At 47.0% G+C, this 13376-nt stretch overlaps 1 protein-coding gene across 1 annotated transcript; it reads left to right on the forward strand.

Moving 5' to 3' along the window:
• The first annotated feature begins 2214 nt into the window (after window positions 1-2214).
• Window positions 2215-13146, forward strand: LOC138247082 (uncharacterized). Its single transcript, XM_069201829.1, has 4 exons — window positions 2215-2337; window positions 5189-5690; window positions 6042-6326; window positions 10319-13146. The coding sequence occupies exons 1-4, from the start codon at window positions 2215-2217 to the stop codon at window positions 11290-11292; spliced, it is 1884 nt and encodes a 627-aa protein (XP_069057930.1). The 3' UTR covers window positions 11293-13146.
• The last annotated feature ends 230 nt before the right edge of the window (window positions 13147-13376 follow it).

Below are 13376 nucleotides of genomic sequence, written 5' to 3' on the forward strand. Positions count from 1 at the left end.
TCCTTATGACAACATACATGTCATCTTGTCATGTTTGGTTCTATTTAACAGTCTGGCACTTTGTCTGATACCCAATGTATAAAGGCCAAGAACAGTGGCCGGTACAAATTTAGGACGGGCATGTCTAGAACATTTTCATGAGTTTGATTCCCTGAGCTTTCCATCTGGGAAGTGTTGGGCACTGCTGTGTAGCTTGTGAAATCAACTTGGAGTCTGATGAATGCCTTGCTGTCAATCAGTCAATCAATCAAGATTTGTAATGTGGGGTGAATCACTAGACAGGGTATCCAGACACTTGCAGGTCCCGGAGGTTCATCCAAACAGCCAGGTCTTGAGGTCCCTTTGGAATTCCAGATATGAGGTAATGGTTCAGAGTTGCACGGGGAGGCTGCACAAAAGTCAGTGGGGAAAAACAAGAAACTAGTGAGAACAAGGGAAAAGCAAGGAGAAAGCACACAAAAAATGGAGACAAAAGCAAGGAGAGAGCAGTGGTAATGAGGGAAAAGCAAGGAGAAAGCACACAAATAAGGGGGGAAAGCAAGGAGAAATCAGTGGGAAAGAGAGAAAGTCAAGAAGAAGACACTCAAAACCTGGGGGAAAGTGAGGTGAAAAGAGGTGTAAGAGCGATGCAGCAGCATAGGGAGAGCTGGGCCTGGAACCTGCTCAATAGGGTTGTGATGCAGCCTCCATTAAGTTGGTCCTGGGAGGAAGCAGGGAAGATCGGAGGCTGTCGTTGGGGCTAGGCAAGAGGTAGGAAATAACGGGCGGCATGCAGGAACGAAATGAAGGAAAAGCAAGGAGAAAGCAGTGAAAACAAGATAAAAGCAAGATGAAAGCAGTGAAAATGGGGGAGAAGCAAGGAGAAGGCATGCAAATAAATGGGGGAAAGAGCAAGGAGAAGAAAGGAACAAGAGTGATGCAGCAGCACAGGGAAAGCTGGGACTGGGACCTGCTCAATGGGGTAGTGCTGCAGCCTCCATTAAGTAGGTCCTGGGAGGAGGGAGGGCCTCTGGCAGGCAGTGGGCAGAGCTAGGCAGGAGACGGGATATAACAGGCAACATGCAGGAGCAGCAATGAGAGAAAAACTACGGAGAAAGAACCAAAAACCAGGGAAAAGCAAGGAGAAGGCACACAAAAACAGGAGGAAAAAGCAAGGAGAAAACAGTGAAAATGAGGGAAAAGCAAGGAGAAGGAACACAAAAAAATGGTGAAAAAGCAAGGAGAAAGCAATGAAAATGAGGGACAAGCAAGGAGAAGTCACACAAAAAAACAGCAGAAAACGAAGGCGAATGCAGTGAAAACGAGGGAAAACAAGGAGAAAGCGCATAAAAAATTGGCAGAAAAAGCAAGGATAAAGCAGTGAGAAAGAGGGAACAGCATGAAGAAGGAACACAAAATAGGCGAAAAGCAAGGAGAAAGCAGTGAAAACGAGGGAAAAGCAAGGAGAAATCAAGAAAATAGGGTAAAAAGCAAGGAGAAAGCAATGAAAATTAGGGAAAAGCAAAGAGAAGGAACACAAAAAATGGTGAAAAAGCAAGGAAAAAGCAATGAAAACGATGGACAAGCAAGGAGAACTCAAGCAAAAAAACTCCAGAAAAAGCAAGGCGAAAGCAGTGAAAAAGAGGGAAAACAAGGCAAAGGCACACAAAAAAGTCTGAAAAAGCAGTGAGAAAGAGGGAAAAACAAGGAGAAGGCACACAGAAATTAAGAAAAAGCAAGGAAAAAACAGTGCGAATGAGGAAAAAGAAAGGAGAAAGCACACAAAAAATGAGGGAAAAAGCAAGGAGAAGGCACATAAAATAAATTAGTGAAAAACATGAAGGTATGCAAAAAATGGGGAAAAGCAATGAGAAAGAGGTGAAAAGGAGTAAAACGTAAAGAGAAGGAACACAAAAAATGAGAAAAAGTGAGGAGAAGGGAAACTAAAAAAGTAGAAAAAGCAAGGAGAAAGCAGTGACAACGAGGGAAAAGCAAGGAGAAGGCACTCAAAAATGGGGGGAAAAGCAGGGTGAAAGCAGTGAAGATGAGTGAAAGACAATGATAAAGCACACAAAAATTGGGGGAAAAGCAAGAAGAAAGCAGTAAAATGAGAGAAAAGCAAGAAAGCACAGAAAAAATAGGAGAATAAGCAGGAGGAAAGCAGTGAAAATCAGGAAAAAGCAGGGAGAAAGCACACAAAAATTGGAGGGAGGAGGGCAAGAGAAAGCAGTGAGAATGATGGAAAAGCAAGAAGAAGGCACACGAAAACAGTGGAGAAAGCAAGGTGAAGGCAGTGAAAATGTGGGAAAAGCAAGGAGAAGGTACACAAAAAACATCAGAAAAAGCAAGGAGAAAACAGTAAGAACGAAGGAAAAGCAAGTAGAAGCCACACAAAAAGCAGCAGAAAAAGCAAGGAAAAAGCAGTGAGAATGAGGGAAAATCAAGGAGAAGGCACACAAAAAATGTGGAAAAGCAAGGAGAAATCACACAAAAATCATGGACACTTCAATTAGAAGACTGAAGCAAGAGTGATGCAGCAGCACATGGAAATTTGGCCTTGGGACCTGGGGCTGTATTGTACCAACTTAAATATTGCATTTCTGGAGGCTGGTTTGTGTATCGCAATGCTGATATTCATCAATGTGTACTTTCCACCTGCTCCAAAGAATTTTTAGATCCATTTTGGATATGTTTAATGATGCTTTATACAAGGATGTTAAACCTTTCCTTTCCTGACCTAATGTTACAAGCGTTATGCATGTCTGCAGGATGCCATTTGCTAAGTTTCATGCTTTTGTAGAGGTATATAGCAGTGTGTTAAATGTCAAGAACTGTCTTACTGGGATAGGATGTATTTGTGGAAGACTACAAAAAGTGTGAGGTCTATTCCAGTGTATCAAGCCTCTAAAAGTATGCATGCCTGCTTCTGACCATATTGCTGTGTGTGCTACCTCCACCAATCTATGAAAAGCTGCCAAAGCAATGATGAAGCTATTCCCCCCAGACGTTTCTTTATCTACTGCAATTATCCAGATAGGTAGAATAACTCCATATCCAGAGGAAAAAACCCTCCTTCCGTCATGGAGATCCAACTACCACTCCCAGAATGTCTGATAATGCTCCATTGAGTTCACCAAAGATACTCCTGGGCAGACTCAGGGAAGAATTGTTAAAATAAAATACAAAAGCTGTGGTAGTACTATCATATTTGTCAATTCTATTCATCCCATTACTTGCAAAGGCAGGCGCTTCCAGAAAACCGACGACACAAAAACATTTGACATAGTTTTAGCCAAATTACTTGCTATGAAGTCATCATCTGAATGGTAGACCTGGACCCTCAAAAAATTAAGCAAGTTATGATCCTGGTTCAGATATAGCTCAGGGAGGGTCTCCTTTCTGCATTCAGTTGCTGCTCTCAGAGGGAATAGGAAAACTTCACTTTAATACCCTCAGGAGGGATTAATCTTGTATCCAGTTCCATAACACCAGTTTCAGGTCCTGCCCTGCATTTCTCAAGTATAAGAGCACATCATCTGCATAGAGGTATATTATGTGTGTATCTCGTCTGATTAAAATGGCCCAAGGTTCCCTCCTCCTACAGAATGCTTGAGCAAATGACCCCATGACTAGAGAACGTAGGAGAGGGAGAAGGGGAGATGGAAGGGGGGGAATCCTGATGCGTACCCCTGTTTAGAGGCTAAGGGTCCAACACTATCTCCACTACTTGTTGGAATGTGTGTATGGTAATCTAATTCTCCTCATTTGCCCCTCCCTCTCTGAACTCCATTTCTTTAATTGCTGTGAATAAGCATTCCCAGTTCCTCATGCTTTTCAGTACTGTGCACAGTCAACCTATCAAAGGCTTTTTCCATATCCACCCACGCTACCACTAGTTGATTAGAATCTTCTAGACATTGCTTCAGGACATGCATGAGATATTGAATGTTCCTTGCTTCTATTCTTTTGGTATGGAGGTGATTTGATCCTTTTGAACCATTCCTGCCAATAGTGCTGCAATCCTATTGTCTAGTGTTTTCCTTATGATTTTGAAATGCAGATCAAGGATTGTAAGTAGGTGGTAGGACAATATGTCCAGATGCTGCTTTGAATAAGTTGACAGTAATTTTACGCTCTTCTGAGCCGTTCTTTCCCACTGCTGCGTTCCTGCGGCCCGGCCCCCCTCACGCCCCCATTCGCCCTCAGCTCCCGCCTCCCATCTGATCCTCCCTCCCACCTCCCCTTCTTAATGGCGGCCGCGTGCAGCGGGTGCGGCGCTGGCTCGCCGCTGGCGAACCAGAGGCAAGCTCGTCTGTGCCCGTCCACGCCTGGATCGCGCTCAGCGCCAGTCTCCCTGGTCCACGCGCCCCCCACACCGCTAGATGCTGCTACAGGGCCTACGAACTCCATGCCCTCAACCCAGGCCGTTCCACCACCTGCGTCCAAGTCACCCCGAGGCACACCCATGGACCCTTCTCATGTCGGATCTGCAGGTTCACCTGTCCCCAAGCCACCAAGCACCACAACAGTATCACACAACCACCTCAGCTGCAACCTCCTCAACACCTGCTCCGTCCACAAGCACGCCGTCGAACTCTGGGACCTACTCCCCTCAGCCTCCCCAGACGTCGCCTTCCTCACCGAAACCTGGATGAACCCCTCCTCCGAACCCGACATCACCATAGTCATCCCTGAAGGTTATAAGATTACCCGCAGAGACCGCACCAACAAACCGGGAGGAGGAATCGCCCTAGTCCACAGGAACACCATCAAGATCTCAACCAACACCAATGACACCATTGATGCTGCTGAACACTTCCACTTCCAGATTCACGTCAACACCAACACCACTCTCAGAGGAACCCTTGTCTACAGACCGCCAGGCCCCTGCCACAGTTCTGCAACACAATCGCCGACACAATCAGCAACCAGACCCTTGCCTCTACGGACTACATTCTCCTGGGCGACTTGAATTTTCACCTAGAGAACGCCAACAACAGCAACTCCTCTGCCCTGATCGACACCCTCGCCAACCTCGGTCTCAAACAACTTGTCCACGCCCACCCACTCAGCCGGCCACACGCTCAACCCTGTCTTCTCCGCCAGCAGCCACGTCACCTTCAGCCATACCACCGAACTCCAATGGACCGACCACTGCTGTGTCCACTTCACCTTCCAGAAACCCACCGCTCACCACCATCCACAACAGATCCCCCGCCGCAGCTGGAACAAGATCTCGGGAGACCAGCTGATCTCCACCCTCGCCCGTGGCCCGCCACCTAGCACCATCGACCCCAACACAGCTGCCCTCAACTTCAAACAGTGGTTAGACGACTGCACCAACACCCTTGCTCCACTCAGGAAACCCTCCAACAACCGCACCAGCACTAAAGCACTCTGGTTCACTGCCGACCTTCAGGCCTCCAAGCGGGAATGCCGGAAAATCGAGAAGATGTGGTGCCACGCACAAACAGAGAGCAACCATGCCGCCCTCAAGACAGCCGTCCGCAAGCACCACCAGCTCATCCGGACTACCAAAAGATCCTTCTACAAAGATCACATCGACAACAACGCGAATGACAGCAAAGAACTCTTCAGCATCGTCAAAGAACTCGCCAACCCCAAGTCCTGCTCCATCGACCCCTCTCCTTCGCAAGACCTCTGCGACTGCATCGCCACCTTTTTTCATCGCAAGATCACGGACATCCATGGCAGCTTCAACTCCTTGACCCCCATGACCACCGCGGCCTCCACTAACCCCTGGGCACCCAGCCACACCAACCTCTTGATCACCTGGACCCACACCAACGAAGAGGACACCACCAAGACCATGAGCACCATCTACTCCGGATCACCCTCCGACCCCTGCCCCCACCATGTCTTCAACAAAGCAAGCCACATCATCACCCCCCAACTCCGTATGATCATCATCAGCTCCTTTGAGACCGCCACCTTCCCGGAGAGTTGGAAACACAACGAAGTCAACGCCCTGCTAAAAAAAAACAAGGCAGACCCCAGAGACTTCAAGAACTACCGGCCCATTTCCTTCCTTCCCTTCCCAGCGAAGGTCATCGAGGAGATCGTCAATGGCCAATTGACCTGCTTCCTGGAGGACAACAGCATGCTAGACATCTCCCAATCCGGATTCCGTAAGAACCACAGCACCGAGACTGCACTCATCGCCGCAACCGATAACATCAGGACCATGCTTGACAAATGCAAAACCGCTGTCTTCTTAGACCTCTCGGCAGCCTTCAACACCGTCTGTCACCACACCCTCCACACATGCCTCTATGACGCTGGGATCCGCCACAAGGCCCTGAACTGGATCACATCCTTCCTCTCCGGTAGAACTCAGAGAGTCCGCCTCCCTCCTTTCCTGTCTGAAGCCACCCAAAACCATCTGCGGTGTTCCCCAAGGATCCTCTCTCAACCCAACTCTTTTTAACATCTACATGGCTCCGCTCGCCAACATCGTCCAATCTCATGGCTTCAACATTGTCTCCTACGCAGACAACACCCAGCTGATCCTCTCACTCACCAAGGACTGCATGCGATCGCCAACTGGATGGAGATAAGTCACCTCAAACTGAACTCAGACAAAGCTGAGATCCTCATCCTCAGCTCTAACCGCTCCGCATGGGATGACTCCTGGTGGCCAGCCACCTTCGGAACTGCACCAACTCCCACCACCCACGCACGCAACCTAGGTTTTATTGTAGACCCATCGCTCACTATGACCCAGCAAGTCAATGCCGTCTCATCTTCTTGCTTCAACACCCTCTGCATGCATCGCAAGAACTTCAGATGGATCCCCATTTAAAACCAGAAGGACGGTCACCCACGCCCTCGTCAGCAGCAGACTGGATTACGGCAACACGCTCTACGCGGGAACAACGGCCAAGCTCCAGAAGAAACTGCAATGTATACAGAACGCCTCCACCCGCCTCATCCTCAACATCCCATGCCATGACCACATCTCATCCCACCTCAGAGATCTACACTGGCTCCCCGTCAACAAGAGGATCACCTTCAAACTCCTCATCCATGCCAACAAAGCTCTCCACAACGCAGACCCTGCCTACCTCAACAAGCGACTCACCTTCCAAGTGCCCATCTGCCAACTCCGCTCCGCCAACCTCGCCCTCCCCACTGTTCCCCACATTCATCGAACCACAGTCAGCAGCAGATCCTTTTCACACCTCGCCGCCAAAACCTGGAACTCCCTCCCCATCCACCTATGACAGACCCAGGACCTCCTGACCTTCAGGAAACTCCTCAAGACCTGGTTATTCGAGCAGTAGCAACCCCCCCCCAGTGCCTTGAGACCGTAACAGGTGAGTAGCGTGGTTTACAAGTGATTGATTGATTGATTGATGCAAGAATAGCAAACGTCTAAGATCATATATGGTAATTAATTCTGTGAGCGAGGAGTTCTTGGATCATGTATTCCTGGTTCTTATAGTAAACAGGTGTGCTGAGTGCCTTGAGATCCAATAAGAGGGCTCACTAAATGGGTGACTGGGGAACAATAGTTTGCTGCAGTCCTCAAACTACTGGGTTAGCAGGAAAGGCGCACAAGCTTAATGAATGGAGGAAAGGATGGTTCAAATTATAGTTTGGGAGTCTGTATTACACCTAGTGGATCTCTTTGATTTGTCCCTGATGGGAAGTGAGCTTGCTAAAGGTTTACTCTGTAATCGTTTTAAGGTGCTAGAGTGGCGTGTGTTGGCAAAGACTGTTCAAGTGTCAGTACAGGTAAGTAAAATGCAAATATCAATCAGTGCGACAAAAATCACTGTTACTGGCTAATAAAGTTTTCAAGTGGTGGAATGTAAATACCCACTCCAATGTGCACCAATCGAGATAGTAAATAGACTTCATGTTGAGAATTGTTTTGCTGGGGGGACTTTTCCCTTGCAAAATTTCAGAATAAATGGGGCAATGTTTTGCATTTTACAGTACAGTAATCGTATCCATTAGCTAAAAAAGAGGGAGGTTATGAAGAGGAACCCATAAAATATATCAATACTTTCTTGATGTGCCAATCATGGCCCTCTCCAAGTGTGCTTAATGTGTTGCTGTCCCCAAGACATTTATGAGAAATTTTCAGTCAAACATCTCTAAAAGTTGGCTAATATGCCATAGTAAGTACAGGTAATTAAAAAAAGGTAGTATGCATTTTTCCACCACCTGCCATTTTTCAAAATACGTCTTGCATATGTCTTCATTACTGTAATTCACTTTTACCTTCCTGGTCCTTCTGCATGTTTTTTCAGTTTTATGTTATGAATGAGAATCTATTGAGAAGGGGCAAGGTGGGAATATATAAAGTAAATTGTAAACCTGAGGCAGTGCCAAAAAAAGAACGCCACCCCAGGGGTGGCATCAGCATGGCGCAACGAGGAGAAATACTTTAATTTATTTTTTCCATTGTGCAGCACACATAGAAAGCTCAAAACGCCATGAATGATGGTTCATGTGCAGGAAAGTGTCCCTTTCTGCACATAAACAATAATTAAATAATTACGATTTGCTAATTCTGAAGCAAACATAGAAGTAACATAGGGACAGATGTAACAAAGGCTTTCACCCATTCTGTTTCTATGGGAAAATGTGTTCCTACATATGGCCCATAGTGTGCTGCAGAATTAGCAAATCATCATTATTGATTGTTTATGTGTGGAAAGGGGCTCCTATAATCATTCCCTGCAACGCAGGCACCCTTGCACCATGGTGCAAGGGTGCCTGTGTTGATGCTAGGCAGCTAAGTTTAGCACCAGGGCTAGGGAACACACAGGGGTGCGCTGTATTGTTGTAAATATGGAGCATCTCTGCACTTCTGAAATGATGCAGTGGGGTGCTTCCAATCTTGGTGCAGTGCCGCCTCACTATCTTGTAAATGAGGCTCTCATTTTGCAAGGTATTTGATACTCGATGCACTTGTCTGTGCGGCAGGCATTGTTTATGGTAATATCAGGGAAATCAACAATAAAAAACAGAAAACCAGGCCAGTAAACATGCCTACAGTCAAAAAACCAGCCCACACACTGACCTGCCAGACCAGCCCATCAGGACTGCCTGGTTGCCCAACAGGCCAGTCCAGGCTTAGGCAGAATGTTCTAATAACCTTCTACCTTGCCATCGTAGGCTAAGAGAGTCATTTACATCTTGCCTCCTTGTTATAAAGCTGAGTCAAAAGCATGGCCCTAAAATGTTAGAGCGGACCTCTAACGACTACATCGCTCTCTACAGCAGGCTATAGGGATATAGGGGCATATTTATACTCCGTTTGCGCCGAATTTGCGTCGTTTTTTCGACGCAAATTCGACGCTAAACTAACTCCATATTTATACTTTGGCGTTAGACGCGTCTAGCGCCAAAGTTCATGGAGTTAGCGTCATTTTTTTGCGTGAACACCTTCCTTGCGTTAATGATATGCAAGGTAGGCGTTCCCGTCTAAAAAAATGACTGCGATGCTATTGCGTCGGATTTATACTCCCGGGCAAAAATGACGGCCGGGAGTGGGCGGGACTAAAAAACCTGCATTTGCGCTGGATTTTAGCACCTGGGTCAGGGCAGGCGTTAAGGGACCTGTGGGCTCAGAATGAGCCCAGAGGTGCCCTCCCAAGCCCCCAGGGACACCCCCTGCCACCCTTGCCCACCCCAGGAGGACACCCAAGGATGGAGGGACCCACCCCAGGGAAGAAAAGGTAAGTTGTGGTAAGTATTTTTAAAAAAAAAAAATTGTGGCATAGGGGGGCCTGATTTGTGCCACTATGCCCAATGACCATGCCCAGGGGACAGAAGTCCCCTGGGCATGGCAATTGGGCAAGGGGGCATGACTCCTGTCTTTGCTAAGACAGGAGTCATGTTAATGGGGGTTGGGCGCCAAAAAAAAATGGCGCAAATCGGGTTAAGACGTTTTTTTTGCCTCAGCCTGACTTGCCCCATTTTAGGACGCCCAAACGCCATTTTTCCCTACGCCGGCGCTGCCTGGTGTACATGGTTTTTTTTCACGCACACCAGGCAGTGCCGGTCGGCTAACGCCGGCTAACGCCATTCAATAAATACGGCGCCCGCATGGCGCTTCAGAATGGTGTTAGCCGGCGCTAATTTTTTTGGCGCAAAACTGCGTTAGCGCAGTTTTGCGTCAAAAAGTATAAATATGGCCCATAGTGGCATAACAAAGAAACCAAGCCTGGGTGTCATTCTGGCTCAAGCAAAAACCCATGGTAATTATAAGTATCAGATGTTCATTTTTGATAGTATTTATTTTCTGTAAAAAAAATTGTGAGACCAGGTCATTAACAAAAAACATGTCTCTCTTTTCTTCCAGACACAAGCATGGTTGTAGCTGCCACTCACTATCTGGTGCTGTCGATCTACATTCTCACATTCCTAACTGGCTTTCCTTCCAACTTGCTGGCCTTCTACACCTTCTTCATCAGAGTCCGCCAGAAGCTGATACCCATAGACATCCTTCTTCTCAATCTCACAATCTCTGACCTGCTCCTCCTTCTCTTCCTTCCCTTCAAGATGAACGAGGCAGCCTCCGGGATGCGGTGGAATCTACCATCTTTCCTCTGCCCACTGACCGGCTTCTTCTACTACAGCAGCATCTACACAAGCACCCTCTTTCTGACAGCGGTCAGCGTAGAACGATACCTGGGTGTGGCCTTCCCCATCCAGTACAAAATTAACCGTAAGCCCCAGTATGCCATAGTGGCCAGCCTCATCTTCTGGGTGCTAGCCAGCGGGCACTGTAGTGTTGTCTACATTGTTCAGTATGGAGTCCCCAAAAATGAGACTGCTGTCAACACAAATTACTGCTATGATGCTTTCTCAGAAGAACAGAAGAAAATTCTTCTGCCTGTCCGGCTGGAGATGTGCATAATGCTCTTCATCATCCCGTTTATCATAACGCTTTTCTGCTACATTAATTTTGTAAAGATTCTACTGTCACTGCCCAACATCTCATCTAAGAGGAAGCAAAGGGCCATCGGTCTTGCAGTGGTAACCCTTATCAACTTCATCCTCTGTTTTGCCCCCTACAACATCTCCCACATTGTTGGTTTCATAACAAATAACAGCCCCGACTGGAGGGTGGGTGCCCTGCTTCCGAGCACCTTCAATGCCACCCTGGATCCAGTTATATTCTATTTCTCTTCCACCGCTGTGCAAAGGACCTTCATCGACTGCTTCGTATTGATACTTAGGAGGCTTTATTGCTGCAAGCCATTTCAGAAGACCATGATCCCATCATGCCAGGCAGCAGTGGACAGAAGCAGGGATGAAAGATCATCCGCTTGATTGGTGGACTTGTACATGGCACTCGGCAAAGATCTCTGCTTGTCAGGACTGTGAGCCTGCCCTAGGTCCCATACTTTCAGACCACGAAGAAGAAAGGCAGCATCATGCCGTAGGTATCCTAAGGAGTGGGCTATCCCTGTTGCACAAACAATGAACTCTGCCTTACTTCTTTTCAAAGTTGTAGATGTTAGACAAGTCTCCCTGCTTCTGAGGCAATGCTTTTGGGGCACAGGAGTCACTCCTAAATGGCGCTAAGCTTCGAGAAGTGGATAAACAAGACTTCTGCTCCACCCAGCTTCTATAAAGCAAAAACTTGTGTTTGTAAATTGACAGTTGAGGCCTGCACTTGTATGTTGACATTTGCAGCCTGCTAATAAAGCAAAAAGCTGCAAATGAATGACTTGTTGGAGCAGCAGAAAACACTGGACTATGCTGGGACGGCTCCAAACTGCAACCAGGGGAAGGTTAAAAGTTAACAAAGTTGCAATGTTTTTTTTTTATTTCTATTTCCTGTGTAGACTTGATAACAGACAATATGAGCTCCATTCTATCATCGTCTTTGACCTTTCCTATACCTCAGATACAATCTGCACATCAATCGTTTTATTTTTTAAATAACTGGCCTAAAACAGGCGTGCAGTGCTAGAAAATGAGGGTATGTGTGGAATATAGTCACCTTAATTTAAGAGAAAATGCACTATTTATTAAAACATTGCAGCATGTATCTGTTTCTCGGAGGCATAGGCGGGTTTTTTTGTTGAAGGAATATTTCCGGGGAGGAGAAAGTTGTTCTTCTGCAGCTAACTAATGGCAAGTGCTTACTGTTCAGCAGCTGTTTGGCAAATGACAAAGAAGGGTCATTTGCTTTTGCTAGCCTGAAGAAGATTTGCTTAATCACATCTAGGCCTATGGCAACGCGAATTAAATCACCACCTAGTGTCCAGCCAGCAGGTGCTGCCTATACACTTCTAGACATCAAAATGAGTGTGTGTTGTTTTAAAGATTCAAGCAAGCTCTATAACCATGTCTTCTTTTTCAGGAAATAGAATAGCTCCTTGATGCTCACTCATTCCAGCCTCTAAATTGATATAATACCACATTTCCAGATTGAGCACCATCTTTCAAATGCCTGCTTGCCCAGCCTGTCTACACCCTGTATCTTTGATTAAACATTTCTCCCTGCCCCCTCATCAGGTCCTCTCCAGAACATTCTACTCCTGTGCCCACACCATGTCATCTGCCTAGTCTGACGCTTGCCTCGCCCAGGTATCACCACATTTTGCTAGCCCCACCCCGCATCTCCGGCCACCTCCTACACCTGCACATTCGAATTCAGTCTGAATCCACCAGTTTTAAGTCCACACATCCCACCTCTCCTTCATTTTGACCTCTCCAACCTCTCCAATTGGCCTGAATTGTTTACACTGCTCCTCCTAAGCTGCTGTGAGCTCTAGCGCTGAGAGCAGCTACTGCTTTTCTTCCACTGAGGGCCCGATTACGACCTCGGCAGAGGGGATTACTCCGTCCCAAATGTGACGTATATCCCACCCGCCGTTTTACAAGTTCCATTATACCCTTATTATTAACGCGGAGGGGATATCCATCATTTTGTGATGGAGTAATCCCCTCCGCCAAAGTCGTAATCAGACCCTAAATTGTGATAAGCCCCGCCAGTGGGAGTCACGTTGCAGCCGCGAGGCTGCGGAAGGTCTACAAGCAGGCATATCATTTGGTCGGAGGCAGTGAGAGGAAATGTTACTAAAAACAGCAATAGCTATTCCCAAACTAATGAAGGCTGTGTTAATGGAAGCAATCACCGCTTCACCGGGCTGGGGAGGCCATTTTATTGGGAGAAGCCATGGCTTCTCCTGGACTGTGAAATGCCCTATTATTGGGTTCAAACATTTGTTTTCCTGGATATCAGTGGCACTTTCATTGGAGATAGCTTGTCTTTTCACACTATGTTCAATGCATTTGACACCACTGTTACATTCCCGGACTGCGGAAGGCCCTTTCTGTCTTAGGGAGTGTTGGTTGCTTCCCAAAGGTGATAGAAGGTGTCTACAATGGGTACAACCTTTGCA

The sequence above is a fragment of the Pleurodeles waltl genome, chromosome 7, assembly GCF_031143425.1.
Source record: "Pleurodeles waltl isolate 20211129_DDA chromosome 7, aPleWal1.hap1.20221129, whole genome shotgun sequence".
NCBI lineage: Eukaryota > Metazoa > Chordata > Amphibia > Caudata > Salamandridae > Pleurodeles > Pleurodeles waltl.